The sequence below is a fragment of the Sylvia atricapilla genome, chromosome 6 (genome assembly GCF_009819655.1).
Source record: "Sylvia atricapilla isolate bSylAtr1 chromosome 6, bSylAtr1.pri, whole genome shotgun sequence".
In the NCBI taxonomy this organism is placed as follows: Eukaryota; Metazoa; Chordata; class Aves; order Passeriformes; family Sylviidae; genus Sylvia; species Sylvia atricapilla.
Window position 1 is genome coordinate 31,470,557 of NC_089145.1, and position 14,578 is coordinate 31,485,134.

The 14,578-nt window shown below is 35.0% G+C and overlaps 1 protein-coding gene across 2 annotated transcripts in view; it reads right to left on the reverse strand.

The window, feature by feature from the left end:
• The window catches only part of RYR3 (ryanodine receptor 3), a 195,398-nt gene that overhangs the window by 74,590 nt on the left and 106,230 nt on the right, over positions 1–14,578 (reverse strand). The window contains exons 39-47 of one of the 2 annotated variants that reach the window (XM_066321419.1): positions 12,305–12,578; positions 10,485–10,599; positions 8,729–8,858; positions 7,656–7,759; positions 4,274–4,409; positions 3,244–3,424; positions 2,673–2,778; positions 1,352–1,472; positions 564–733 (exon numbers count right to left, since the gene is read on the reverse strand). In XM_066321419.1, coding sequence (XP_066177516.1) covers positions 564–733; positions 1,352–1,472; positions 2,673–2,778; positions 3,244–3,424; positions 4,274–4,409; positions 7,656–7,759; positions 8,729–8,858; positions 10,485–10,599; positions 12,305–12,578 — 1,337 coding nt within the window. Of the gene's footprint in view, positions 1–563; positions 734–1,351; positions 1,473–2,672; positions 2,779–3,243; positions 3,425–4,273; positions 4,410–7,655; positions 7,760–8,728; positions 8,862–10,484; positions 10,600–12,304; positions 12,579–14,578 lie in introns of both variants that reach the window. The other variant, XM_066321418.1, reaches the window with a different exon arrangement.

Below are 14,578 nucleotides of genomic sequence, written 5' to 3' on the forward strand. Positions count from 1 at the left end.
TGTAATAGTCAGTAAGTCTCCTAATTGTCAGGGTGCTAACATGATATTCTCAGTATATTCATGAAGACTAAAGCCATTTGTTTTTCAACTGGAGAAAATCCAAGCCATCCCTTTATGTCCTGTCTCTTGTACCCTGCACTCTGAATAGCAAAAGAAAAGAATATACAGCTTCTATCTTTAAACAGGTTAGAAAACTCCACTAAGCATTAAATAACACTTGTCATCTCAATTTCTTCATACACCTGGATTTTTAGTGTAATTATTGGAAACAAACATGAAATAAAAACAATCATTAGGCCTATTGCAGTATACTCAATCTACTTCTAGTGTTACTGTGCAGCCTATGTCAAAAGATTTTAAACTACTTTTATACTTCACCAGGTGCTACTGAATCAGACTTATGCACTATAAATTAATAGTAAGTGAATTAATATTGATTTTTTTATTGTGAGCCAATAATACCTTTTTTAAAAAAGCTATTTTGACTTAAAAGTCCAGGTTTTTACACTTACAGAGTGGCAATATCCAGCCACTGCATCTAAAGTCAATAGTGGAATACGTACTGTATCCAAAGAGGCAGAAGCTCTTAAATCTGGTAAAAATCCAACTTCCAATAGGTGAAGGAGGAAGCTTTGGTCCTTAATACCATAAACACGGTCCAAGAAGAGTACCATGGGTGCTTTATGATCAGGACAGAAACTGGCAGACATGTCTGGCTCATTTACTGTGCCATCTACACAAATATACAATGTCATTTTTAATCGTAGATAACTGATAAAACAAGAAACACCAGGGCAATGAAAGACATAATAATTACATTTAATGTGCAAAGCTGCATACTCAAAGAAAATTACATTCTTGTTCAGTTTTGTTCTACATTAAAAAGAAATCATTCAGAATACTAAGGTTTTAATATTTCAAAAACCCTATTATTTTGCAATTTAATTTTCTCTCACTCTTAAATGAAAGCTTAGAAATGAATTGTAAAATATTCTACAAATGACTAGATAATGTCAAGCTTAAATATTTTAATATTTAATATTTTAATAATGCCAAGTTTAAATATTTTACTGTAGAGTTACCATCTCTGGACCCACTGCTGGAGACAAAGTACTGGCCCATTGGTGTGATCCTTTAAACTGTTTCTTATGTTCTTACATTCTCTGCTCTACAGGAGCAAATTTCTGTGCCACTGGAGCAGCTCAAACTCAAACAGATCTAATTAAAATTTGCAGAACAGTTCTCTGCTTACATTCAACACTAACAAAACCACTCTATTTTTCATCTGAAGGCTAATGTGGTAAAAGACTTTAATAAAAGATAAACAGTCTAATAATATTATTGAAGTCACCTTTGTTAACTGTGGACAACTTTAGTGGTATACTTATAATCCCCACCAAATCTTCAGTTGGCACTAGGGATCGAAGAATTGACCTGATTCGAATAGCTTCTCCTTTTCCACTTTGAATAAGCTGTTAGAAAAATTTATCAATTAAGAAATTTAATATTGAAGGACAAAAGAAAATTTTCCTCAAGATATTTTTATTAATATGATTTTTTTTCAAACATTGGAAGAAAATGTACTGAAATTAAATTTACCCAAGAATGAATGAAGCTGTCAAATTCAGCTGTTCCTACTTTTGTATCTGTTCTTATTTTATATCAATGATTTCACAATTTTATAAACTCCTAACAATGCCCAAAACTCCACCTTGGTAAGATTCTTAAAACAACCAGATATGTTAATGAAATCAAAACTTATGAAATGCCCATGTTACCTAGAGAACCAATAGTGACAAGTTTTGAGCTTGTTTTTTTACACTACAAATGGATGCAGATCATGGATCATTTGCATCCACGCATTTTTATATTATTTTTATGCTGTAAAATTTTCAAAAGGCATTATACAACAATGAGGTGAGGAATTCCTTTCAACTTCTAGCAGAAATCAGGTATTCATAACCTGTGTTTTAAAATCTCTACCAGTAATTTTCATTACATGAAAATTTATGTTATATGTCTGGCAATAGAGAGCTACTACACATAGCCAACAAACTTAACAGCTTTTATAAGAGTAAGCAGGGAGGCTGCAAGCTAAACTTCTTACTCTTATTGTATTGAGGTATGTAGAGGATTTTAAGCTACTAAAGAATTTTAAGCAACAACAAACAACAGTCAGGCTAATAAAACCAAAACTTGCACATGGCTGTTACAGGCATTATGGTTGAAACAGTTATTTTACATATTTTTCCATGTGTTCAAATGGTGTGGGCACCATGTTTTCATCAGTGCACATAAAAAAGAGCTCCCTATCACATTCTTATAAAAATTATTTTTATGGCTTTCTAGAGAATTAATCAAGGGTCAATTTCAGAAGTTATTATACTTGTCACTTAATTGTGCAAACACTTGTAGTTCATATCTGCTTTGATTCCATAGTCATGTAAAATTATCAAAATTTTAGATCCATAAAAAAAGCATAAGGGAATCAAAAGAACATGGTCCTTTATTAACAGCTTGCAGGGAATACATCTACTTAGATGCAGCAAGAAGCCATAAAGCCTACCTTCTGAAGGGAACAAGGCTTTGAATAGAGAAAGGCTTAGTTAGACATGTACATTTATGTTTACAAATAGCCTACATTTTCTGAGCAAATGGTAAAATGAACTTACATGCATTTCTGGTGCACAGCGTCCAAGTAAATCTATGAGAGCTGAGTAAAATGACATAATTGCATTTCCCATGTGCACAGTCTCCTCTTCCTCCTCCTCCTCATCACTAAAAAGTTAAAAATAACAGTGAGCAATTTTGCTAATCTAAGTTTTATAGCTCTTCTCTGGAGATAGAGACATGATCCAGAGACTATTCACCAGACATACTTATGCCTTTGGCTCCAAACTAAAGGGGTTTTGTCCCTAGGGTAAGCATGCAGGCTAACTGTAATAGCTGACTTCACATGAGCCTTCTACCTTACTCTTTTACTTTAGCTAAACTTTAGCTTCACTCCACAGCAGTCTTCTCATTTGTTTTGTCCTTCAGGCTTTTTTTCTCTCTAACTCTTATTCCACTTTTATCTAGCTAATGCTTTATGAATACCATATGACAACTGCTTGTGGATGTGAATCTCTAATTCTCTGTTTGTGTAATGCCTCACACAACAGGGTCTATTATCCACATACTGCAAGCATGATTGCACCAGCTATTAAATCCTCATTTACCAAAGAAGCATTCACATTTACTTACCCTTCTCTTTTATATGCCTGGGAAGGAAGGTCACGACTGGGATTCTCTGAGATCCTGATAGCTTCCTGCATAGCAGCCAGCAAACCATTCCCTCCTTCTCCCCTAAGGTCTGGTCCAAAGCACTCTGGCCGTCGAATAAGCAGCTTGACAACAACACTTGCATTTTCCTCAACACTTTCACCTGAGGACCAAAAAGCACTATACATATTTTATCCTGAAAGATATTCTTAAGTCAGAAGAAAACTTCATTTTCTCCGAAGTGCTACAAAAGATAAACCAAGTCCTCAAGCTAAGGCGCCAGAGTTGAGATTCCCCTGCAGTCTGTGGTGAAGACCATGGGGGAGGCAGCTGTGCCCTTGCAGCCCATGGAGGTCCACAGGGATGCAGAGATCCACCTGCAGACCCTGGACAAGACCCACATTGCAGCAGGGGGATGCCTGAGAACCTGTGGGGGTCTGGGCTGGAGCAGGCTCCTGGCAGGGACCTGCAGACCTATGGAGACTGGAGCCCACACTGGAGCAGGTTTCCTGGTAGGACTTGTGGAGAATTCCCACTGGAGCAGCCTGTCCTGGAAGGACTGCACCCAATGGAAAAGTGTCCCACACTGCAACAGTTTGTGAGAATTTTTCCCTGTGGGATGGACTCAGGTTGGAGAAGGTTGTGGAGGACTGTCTCCCATAGGAGGGACCACATGCTAGGGCACAGGAAAGACTGCTGGAGGAATGGCAGGAATATATCGATATAGCCCCTACTCCTGGTCTTCCTGTGCCAAGGAATTCCTAACATGATTTGCTATCATGGCTACTGGTTAATCTACGTGATTTGCATAAAAATTAAGAAAAAAAATATACAAATATGAAGATTTTTAAAAAAATTACAATAATAAGCATACACCAATAGTCTTGTGTTTGTAATGAGAAGAGTATGCATTAACCTCTCTTCAGATTTAACATATTTTTATGAAATTATTAGGAAATTCAGTTAAAAGAAACCTTCTGATGGAATCTGGAGGCCAAGAAATTCGACTTACTGTTAGCAAAAACTGCAAATCGTAGGAATGACAGGTAACGTTCACCCTCTATTGGGTTCCATCCAATATCTGGATATCCTTTGGCCAGCAATACTGGACAACTCTGCAGGCCACAACCTGCCAGGTAGGTAACAACCTGCAATACAGAAGTAATAATTTATTCATATGTTTAGAAATACATTTCTAAAAATAGCTATAAACCAGAATGAGCCTTTTTTTTTTTTTTTTTTAACCACAAGATTTTTTATATTCTGGCCATTTAAGCTAAGAATCTAACAACATAGCTCATTATTTTATCTGTCATAGTTTTTTTTTTTAAATGAAAAACCTAGCACTCTTTGTTTCTGAAGTTACCTAATTATATGATAACAATAACAAATACAACAACATGAACAAATGTGGAATGTGACAAGTAGAGTAAAATCTTATGTAATCCAAATCAGTACATACATGACAACTAAAATACTGATCAGCTTTAAAATCAGATCAAAAACGATGTATGGTTTATTTGCTACAACAGCAAAATAAACATTGCATCAAAAGTTTATATAGTGTAATTCTAATTTAAATGGATATGAAAACCATCACACTTTTTCAGAAGAATGATAAATATCAATGAACAATTTTAAGAGTCTGAACCCAGAAAGACTAAAAAATTTTGGTTATATAAAATTTTTAACACAATGTTTCTTATATAGAGGAGTATCTTTAACAAAAGAAATCTTTGAGAAATGACAAATTTCTTTAATTATAGTAAACTGAATTTCAGAAATATACACAGAATAATTTCCTCATCCATCTAAAAGGAAATTTGCAAACAACTGTCCACTTCAAATAAAATAAAAAATCGTATTTGCACAAAACATGAGCATGGTTATAGCACTTCAAGTAGGTAAGGAATAGGAAGAATTTTCCATGAAGTTGTAAAAAAATATACATATTATAATTTCTTAAAACAGTAGGCAGCCAAAATGGATGACCAAAGGAATATATATGATAAGATTATACTTAGTCATTATCCAGTGTCTTAAGGGAGAAAAAGTAATGAATTTAGGAAGAAGAAATGTATGTCTGCTGATACAGTATAAAAATTGCCTCCAAAAGGCTGCAACAGTGGAAAAATGGGCTAATGTGGGAAAATTGCTTATTGCAGTATGCAGTAAAGAAGTTATGCAGAGCACTCTGGAAAAAGTATGTAGTTCCTAAATAATGCTTGGTAATTTTCAAGCATTTATTCAGAAGATATAAGTAAATACATACTTGCAGGGGTTTAGAAATGCATCTCATAAAAATGTGAGAACACCAGGATTATAAATCTCTCTTTTCTAAGATTTTCCAATGTTACCACCAAGCCATATGGTTTTAATCTATTCAGTTTACTACAGTACATCATCAAGCCATGGAATACATTTCTTGTGTGATCCTCTACCATCCACACAGTCAAACATTTGCAATAAAAAGTGTTTTGTGGGAAGCAAAGTGACACAGACTCCCCAGGCAGGTGCAGAGGAGAGCAGCTTTATTGCAAAAACCAGACCATTTTAAGCAATTAGGCCTTTATCACTTACATAGTTTTAAATCATAACAAATATAACCCAATCAACCACTACGCACCACGATGTGAACAGGTAATGGTCATATAACTTGTTTTTCCATCTCTAATTCAGCTGAGCCACTTTCCCATACTCCTCTTCTACTTAGCCAAACTAACAGGTCTGAGCCATGATTTTACAAGGGTAATAAGGCCCTTATTTTATAAAGCTTTGCCTATATGCAACAGAGTTTAAATAGGCAATGGCAAAAGTTCAAAAGTAAAGTTGGCTATATGTAATTTATTTGCTTAGCACACAGTTCATACTGTATAGTATAAACTTTAGTCACATAGAAATGCTTTATTATTCTGTGAATAGGCTGTCTGTCACATCCATCAGCTAATATCCAGACAGTATTAGTTTTGTTTAATTATTTAGTAAATAGATTTGTTTAGTGAATAACCTCTACGTACTGCACTAGATAAAGTTATTGTCTTACCAAAGGTAAGACATTGCAGCCAATACATTATGAATCTGACAGCTAAAATGACTAATGAATTTGAGAAGCCCAGTCTGAGGCACATACAGCCTGATTTTTCCAGCATAAAATACTGCTTATGTTGCAGCTGATATCTATTACTGTTTGAACATTCAGGATTTGTACAGTGCCAAGTATTTCAGTAAGCAAAATGCCAAGTATTTCAAGGTAAGCAATCAGTAAATGAGAAATGTGGTCAACAGAAATTTAGTTTAAGTGACTTCCTTTGCAGTAGTTTCCATTAAAATACGACAGTCACTGGTAGTGTTCCAGTCACCAGTGTTGTAACCCAAGGATTGATAACAATATCATTCAATTTTTTATTAATGACAGGACAGAGAGCACTCAGCAATTTTGCAGGTGATTGAGAATTGCAGATTCTTCTCAGCAGCATATTGCCTAGTAAGTATACTGCTGTCTCACATCCTTTCCATTTATATTCTTGTCTGTCTTCCCAAAGCTATCACTGTAATATGCCCATTTATTTCAATTTCACAACTTTTCCTCTCCCACATCACATACTGATCACAAACAGTCCCACGAGTTCCACTGTCACCACAGGATCCTCTCATACTGCAGAGATTTTCCCTGTGCTAAGCTATTATTTAGGTGTTTGACTATTCTCTCCATTTATATTAGTCTGCTTTCTGTTTTCTGTAGCCCAATGCTCTAGCAGCGTGCCTAACTTCCATTACTGGCTTTCCTCCTCTTCTGACTGTGCACTTCCATCTCTAAATCTGTCTTCCTCATGTGATATACAAATATCTTACCACATTTTCCAGCTCATCCTGCCTCTCCTCACATTCCCCTTTATTCCTAACCATTGCCAATGACTTGAATCATGGATTCAGTTTACCATTGACCCTACCCTTAAAAATCCTGTTTCACCTTTCATCTTGAAATACCTGTCCATCCATTCTCTTAGTTCTAACTTCCACACCCACAAATCTCTATGATTTAAGCCAAAAGACCTGGGTCCTTTTTTTTAACATTCTCCTCTTATTTCTCTTTTTTTTATCCACAAAACAAAACACTTCTTGATGTTCCTGTTTCATGTCTTTTTTCTTGTCATCCTTTTTACCAGAGAACAATAGTGAAAGAATGCAGAAAATAGGAATAAATATCTTTTGCTCTGATTCCCAATAAGCATAAAACAAAATCAAGGAAAATACTGCTCAGTCAACCTTACCTTGAAACAACATGTACCTAGAGTCGGCATTTCTGAGGACAACATATTCAAAAACTATTATGACCAAACTTGCTCTTTTAGCCCAAGTACACCATATAATAAATGGGTAAATAGAGTGGTCACCTTATCAAGATCTGGCTCCTCCAATGCGAGTGCAAGCTCATTGTTGTCCATTACAGAGGCTGCTGCCACATCCAGTGGTGTTGAACCCCTCATTGAAGGAAATGCTGCAGAAAAATGTTAATACACAAAAATTAAATGGAGTTTGCAGTAATCACATCCATGCAGCAGAGGGCAGCAATCACGCTGGAATCTAGATCATAAATATATTCACAGTACATTTTAGGGCAGTCCTTCATCCAAGAACACATTCAACACAGTCAACTGTTTTTAATAAAGTGAAAATGCTGTAATTTTTTCTGATGTCACATCCATTTCTCTAAACATATCCAACCACAGTGGTTTTGAATACAGATGAAAAAAAATCAGTATTAACAATATAGCAAATCAGAGGAATACTATTTCCTTAGAAGACCAACACATTAACTACGTAATTCTGCACAGCCTAATTGAGGCAAGATTTTAAAACATGCCTGTGCTTAGCAAAAAGAGACATTTCAAGCTTCAGTTAGCTGGTTTCTTTCTTTAATCTTTTCCAGTTTTCTGTGTTTATTCCTGCCAAATGCATGCATGAGCATCTAAATCACTGAAATCACATGCTATCTTGCCTCATATCATTATTATAGCCAACTATTTATGCAATAAAATTTTCCTTGTGTTACAAAATCTAATGTACATGCATTAAAAAGCATACACTCAATGTTCAAAAGTAAAATATGAAATTTACTTCAGTAGCCTTAATTGAAGAGGCAAGGAAAATTAAACCAGATGGAGCAGGCAAGCACCATAAGGAGTGAATTTAATCTTTTAGATTTCAAACCACAAGTATTTTGAATGGAAAAATGTCAAACTTTATGTTTACTACTAATTTTTTCAAGGGTTTTTCAGATTCAGACTATTCTGTTTCTAATACAATTCATAGACACGTAAGCATGAAATGAAAGTGAAAAAATATTAAAGGTGAAGCAACAAGGTGGTTCAAGCATGTTTCAGCCTGCTATACAAATCAGACATTAGTCTGTGATATCACAGTTGCTCCTACTCTTGCTTTTAGGTGTTGCAGCTACATGTCGTACCGAGTCCAACGCTGCTGTTTTCCAGTAAGTAGCTGAGGTGCTCAAACATGGCCTTTTGGTTTTGACGACTAATGCGACAGAAGTAGCACAGGAACCGACAACAGCTTGCCACCATCTTAGGAAAAGCGATCTGCTGAAGAGGAAAGTTGACAAAGCAGTGAAATATGTTAATTACCAATCTGTTCCAGTTCTTCATGCACTCCTAACAAGGAAAGTATAGTGAAGTTACCAAGGTGATAAGCAACTGACAGTTGCTTTGGTTCTAACTTCAGAAGGACCCACATTTCCTTTTAACTTTCACACTCATTAGGCCATTAAAGTGTTGAAAAATAATTTTTCAGAGAACTATAGGTGACATATCGGTTTGAATTGACAAGTTTTTACTTTCCCACCATTCCTTCAGAGACAATACACGTCTCAATACAGCCTCATGTTTAACCAGTTATTCCAAGAAGCTGGGGATCTAGCTCAAACAACCTACTGCCTATAAAACTTACAACCTAGAAAAATGCCCAATCCCTAAACCACAGACTACAGGTCATGATTGCTCATTCGATCTCTTGAAGCTACAACGCTGAACAGAAAGATATGTTCATGAGGTGCCTACTGTCTACATGCAATTCCTAAAGACAGAGACATAAAATAGGTTATTTTAGGTGGCCAAGCACATTTAATGACATGACACCAGGTGATTAAACAGTTTTCTCATTCAGCATTTCCTTTGAAGTTATCATGGTAATTTCTGTAAAGCATTTTTGTAGATCTGTGTTATTAAATAGGTTGTTGTAATACCTACAAATTAGCAAAGTAATATCAATTTTATAATTTATTGTAACTTGCCTTGAAATGTAATAGAAATACTAAAACTGGTATATGAGTACTTTGTAAAACTGTAGTGGTATAGATAGATGAAATGTATAAGAATTGAAGATAATTACATAAGCAATATGACCAAAGAGGCAAAGAAAGAGTCGTGCAGCTGCACATAGAAGACAATCAAGTTATGAAAAATTGAAAGAGAAAAAATAAGCAAAAGATAGAATATTGGGCTGAAAATTGTTCCAAATACATGAGAAAAAAGAGTGGTCAGGCAAAAAGATATTTGATAAGGAATACTGGGATAAGGGAAGACACCTCTTTTGGGGGTGGAGGCAACAGGATAAAATCATCAGGAATGAGCAAAGAGAAGAAAGAAAATATGCATGCTTCACTTCTCATTTTCTTCAAGAGTGAAAATTTTCTGTTGGGTTTCTCAAAATTGACACCACTCTGCTTTTAAAATAACATATATATATTCAATCTAACACAGAGAAAAGGGAGAACACAGCACTGAAAGAAAATTTCCACTCAATTCAAGTACATGAATTTGAGCACTAAAATTTAAATTTGGTCTAGTCTCTTATTGAAATTTCTTGGTAGTAACACTTCATTTAAGATGAAGAGGTAAATCTTCCTACCAGAGCTACACCTCCAAATAATGCAGTTAAAGTATGTATTTTATTTAAGAACAAAAGATTTTACAATCTTATTTGAAGAAAATTAAACACCTTTAACATCTCAGGTTTTAAAAATCAAGGTTAGGCTACTGGAGTTCTCCCTCTAGTGAAATAGAAAAGATTCTACTTTTTTCATTAATGAATACTTTAATTTGGACAAGCAAAATCTAGCTTACATGAGGTATATTTTTGTTCACTTAAACATCCTAATATATTTTTGGGGAAGTTGCAAAACAGATAACAAATTGTCGTGAAATTACCTGTGATTTATCTCCTCCAAGCACATTGACCATCACATCCATAACAGTCTCATGCATGCCCAAGACTCTCATTAAGTTAGGATGCTGATAAAACACCTTGTTGTTCATTATATCCCTAAGATGGAGAAAGGACAATTTATTTTTAAGAAACCTCAAATGCATTTAAGTCAATGCATTGAGATTTCAGAAGTATGCATTCATTGTATTAACATCATTTTAAATTCTTAGAATTCAGCATTATACAAAAGCACCTGAGAACAAAATGCTTCACATTTCAATATGCTGTCATCCCTCTAATTCTCATAGATTCTTCATAATAAGAATATTAACCTCCAAATTATTTCAGGATGGCAATTCTTCATCTCTAAATTGCTCCTACCATCTGTTTTGTTTAAATAAAAATATATTCTGTGAGGATCTAAGTGGAAAAGAATATGTTTTGTTAGGTTTTAAGTTGAGAACAGAGATTAAGAAAATGAAATCTAATCAATCATATTTCTGCAGTAACCTCTTAATTAACTTCCTCTGTTCACAAAGTAAAGTCAATAAATAGTCTTAGTATTTAAGGTTATCTGTTATATGTATAACATCAGTATTTCCAAATTCTGTCAGAAGTGGCATACAAGTCCATTGTGAAGGACTGTATTTTTTTGCTCTGCCCACCATTCTCTCAACATTTTTGCGAATCTGCTATATTGGTTTCATAATCCAGAAGACAATTTATGTGTTTCAAAATAATCCAGGAACTAGATTTCAACAGAATCCAGGGATTACTAACATTTTAGGACAATCTGTTAAAAACACAAGGCAAATAACAGGAATCATGCTTGCTTTAAAGAAATACAGAAAACTGGGAATGAATGAGTTTCAATACAGCACCTCTTGGAAGGTGTTTATATACATACCATGTTTAGGCAAAATTTATCCTTTATCCCTCAAATAATTCTCAGCAAATTTACAAACTCAACATCCAGGACAAATTGGGTAATACTGCCACACACTGCCTAATGAGTCATTGCCAATTCAAATTGATCAACTCAAAGGAAGAGATTAGTCTTTTCAATTTTCACAAAAACAGTATAAATTTCACATTGAAATAGTAAGAACAATGGAACTTTCTTATAATTGTTTAAAGGAGAGAAATTTTTTAATATTCCTGAAGAAAGACAAATAAATATAGTTCTCAGGTAACAATACTATAATTTTCTGTCTTTCAAAATGCACCATTTTAATTGAAGCAATTTACTTTCTGCGATTTTTTTCCCTTCCAATATTAAATATCCCAACAAGCATTTAGACACACAAGAGGAATAACAAACATACAGGAATGCACCATAATATCACTGCTCAACAGAAAATATTCTCACATCATCTGGTGCTATATAAAGGAAATTTCTTCTGAATTTCTATTGAAAAGTCACGAGCAAGCTTATTCCACTCATACATGAAATATAAAATGGGATTTAAGTTTGAGAAAATGCAGCATAGATGGACATCATCAAAAATGTTAGTGATCTTTTTCTACAGAGGTGCTGAAACATTTACTTTGATTAGGATTTAACCATCAGGTGTAACTGTAATAAAAGGAGTCCATTTTCTTTAGAAAATACCTTAGTTCACAGAAACTTTTACTCTTTTGATACTGTTAGAGAGATCAGTTGGAGTCACCTTGGAAATATATATGAAAATGTAGATCTCTGGTACATATTTACACTTCAGTACAGCATTAGCTTTCATTTAGGGACAAAAATTACAGGCATTACTAATATAATAAAAAGCTTCACACCAATTTAAAAAACAAAATTCTGTTAATTCCATACCCCAATCCATTAATCATTAGTAATTCCTCTTCTTTTCCCATCCTCACACTGAGAAGTGAGCGAATCTGGCCCAGTGCTGCGAGCAGGTTAATGGTGTCCTTCACAGAGGCAGCGCTGATAGTGTATGCTTTCCTCAGGGCTTGCAGGAGCTCACCAATGCTGTCATATTGCCTACGAAGGAGGCTGTACATGATCCGAACTAATTCTGGATCTTGGATCTGATCTTCCTGGGACCAACGCACCATTGTCTGTGATATGAGTTCTTTCAGCGTAGCTAAAAGCAAAATACATTAAATAGCTTTCCAACAGAAAATATCAAAAACAAGTACTATAGTAAAATATGTAGGAGTAGACAACAGAGAGGTTGTAAAAAATCATAAGGAGATGAAGAGGATTTTTAAATTGGAAAAGCACCTTTTAGATCCTTCAAGATAAGTGTAATGTTCTTGAGAGATAGAAAACAATAAACATCTACTTAGGGTTCAAGTAAGTCCATACCAGCACTGTTGACAGTGAAAGCCTTTAAGTTGACTATGAGTCTGAGAATCATCTTTGTAAATTAAATGCTGCCTTTAGACTTTTAATTTATCCCTCATATCTATATCAAGTCACTGTCACTGGGGAATGTACTTTTTAAAAACATTGTATTGTTTGGAACTACAGAATAGATGTTGCTTGAAGCACTTGTGTTGTAGACACTGCAAATTCAGTGATGCTGAAAACAATTTTGCTGAGCCCAAAGTTTAGGGAATTTACCTGAAAACTAGACACATGTTCCAGTCCTTGTTCCAGCAAATGTTCGTGTATGATATCAAGTAGAACAGGAATAACCACCTTACCTCTTTAAACAATGCAAGATTCTTTCATTATATTACCAGTAAATCTACTCCTTGACTTTCCCAAAGTTCTTCCAATGGCAAGAACTGCTCCCTCCCACTTTCCATCACTGAAGTGTTTACATATAGTGTAAATCCATTGGGGTTTGTGTCTACACTATTCTAACACTTGCTAAGACTTCTTTCTTAGTTTACTTAATAATATATTTATGCAAACCATCATTAATTCTGATGTTTTGTTCAATAATTGGGTTTTAAATCTGTGGGAACAAATTCTGTACTTGACAGAGAGAGCCCTACTCTTAGTGGCATGTCATGTCTTATCTCAGTTTTAATTTAATAGTTACAAAAGTCCTATGATCTGTATTGACTTTAATTCATTGCCTTTGTGTTTATTTTAACAGTTCTAACTTGTTTTCAAATACAAAATTTACTGATTCATTATTAATACTAGGTTGAAATTGCTGGCGTTCCTCACTTGGGTAAAAGTTCATTTGTGATAAGAAATGAATGCATGGTTAGAGGAAAGGAAGATTTATTTGTAGTAAATAGTTACTTCTTATGAACATCCACACTTTCAGTATATATGGTCAAAGCCAAGACACTGCAGGCCAGAGATTTTAACATTGGAAATAGGTACACATCATGCACACCACCACACCTCTGCATGCACATAAGAGGATTGGGGGTGCCTCCAATACCCATTTCCTTTAAACTCTGAATTCCAAATTTCCTGGTGCGTAAAGGAAAAGTGTACACATGGACTAAAAGCCTCAGAGCCTCCACCTACAGTCAAGTATATTATATATTTATATTATTTTTTCATCATGTTTTGAATCACTTAATCCATGTGCATATTTTTGTTATGCATCGCTCCAAGGAGAAGCCCAAGCCTGAAGAAATAATCTGAAATTTCTAGAAAGATAGACACCGTAGGATCATTTTCCCAGCCTACATTTCTTGTAACCCAAAGCTTTGGTACATGAAATAAGTGAACTGCTCTGTTCCAAGGACTAAACACCATGTGCCCTGAGGCTTTAGGAGTGAATACTTCCTGATTCATGACAGTAGAATCCACATGAAGCCTGGAGAAGAAATGATGCTTCCAGACACTGAGTAGGTCATGCTACTACTAAAGAGAACGCAGATGCTAACAGATGAGTCACTAGAGAATGAAGACCTGTTTCATGCAGCATATCAGATTTTTATAAGATTCAATGTACTTACAACACAGTAATGAGCTAAACAGATCAAAATATGCTTTCAGATCAGGACAAACACTTTAAGGTGCTTTCCAGAGCAAGCAGATCTTGTAAGATGTCATGAGTTGTAAAATAAATTTGCTGTCTAATCTCAACACAACTCTTGATGAAATTATTGAGCCTGAGATGAGTTAACCATTCCACATTTTTACATGACCCTGTTGCCAAACTAAGCC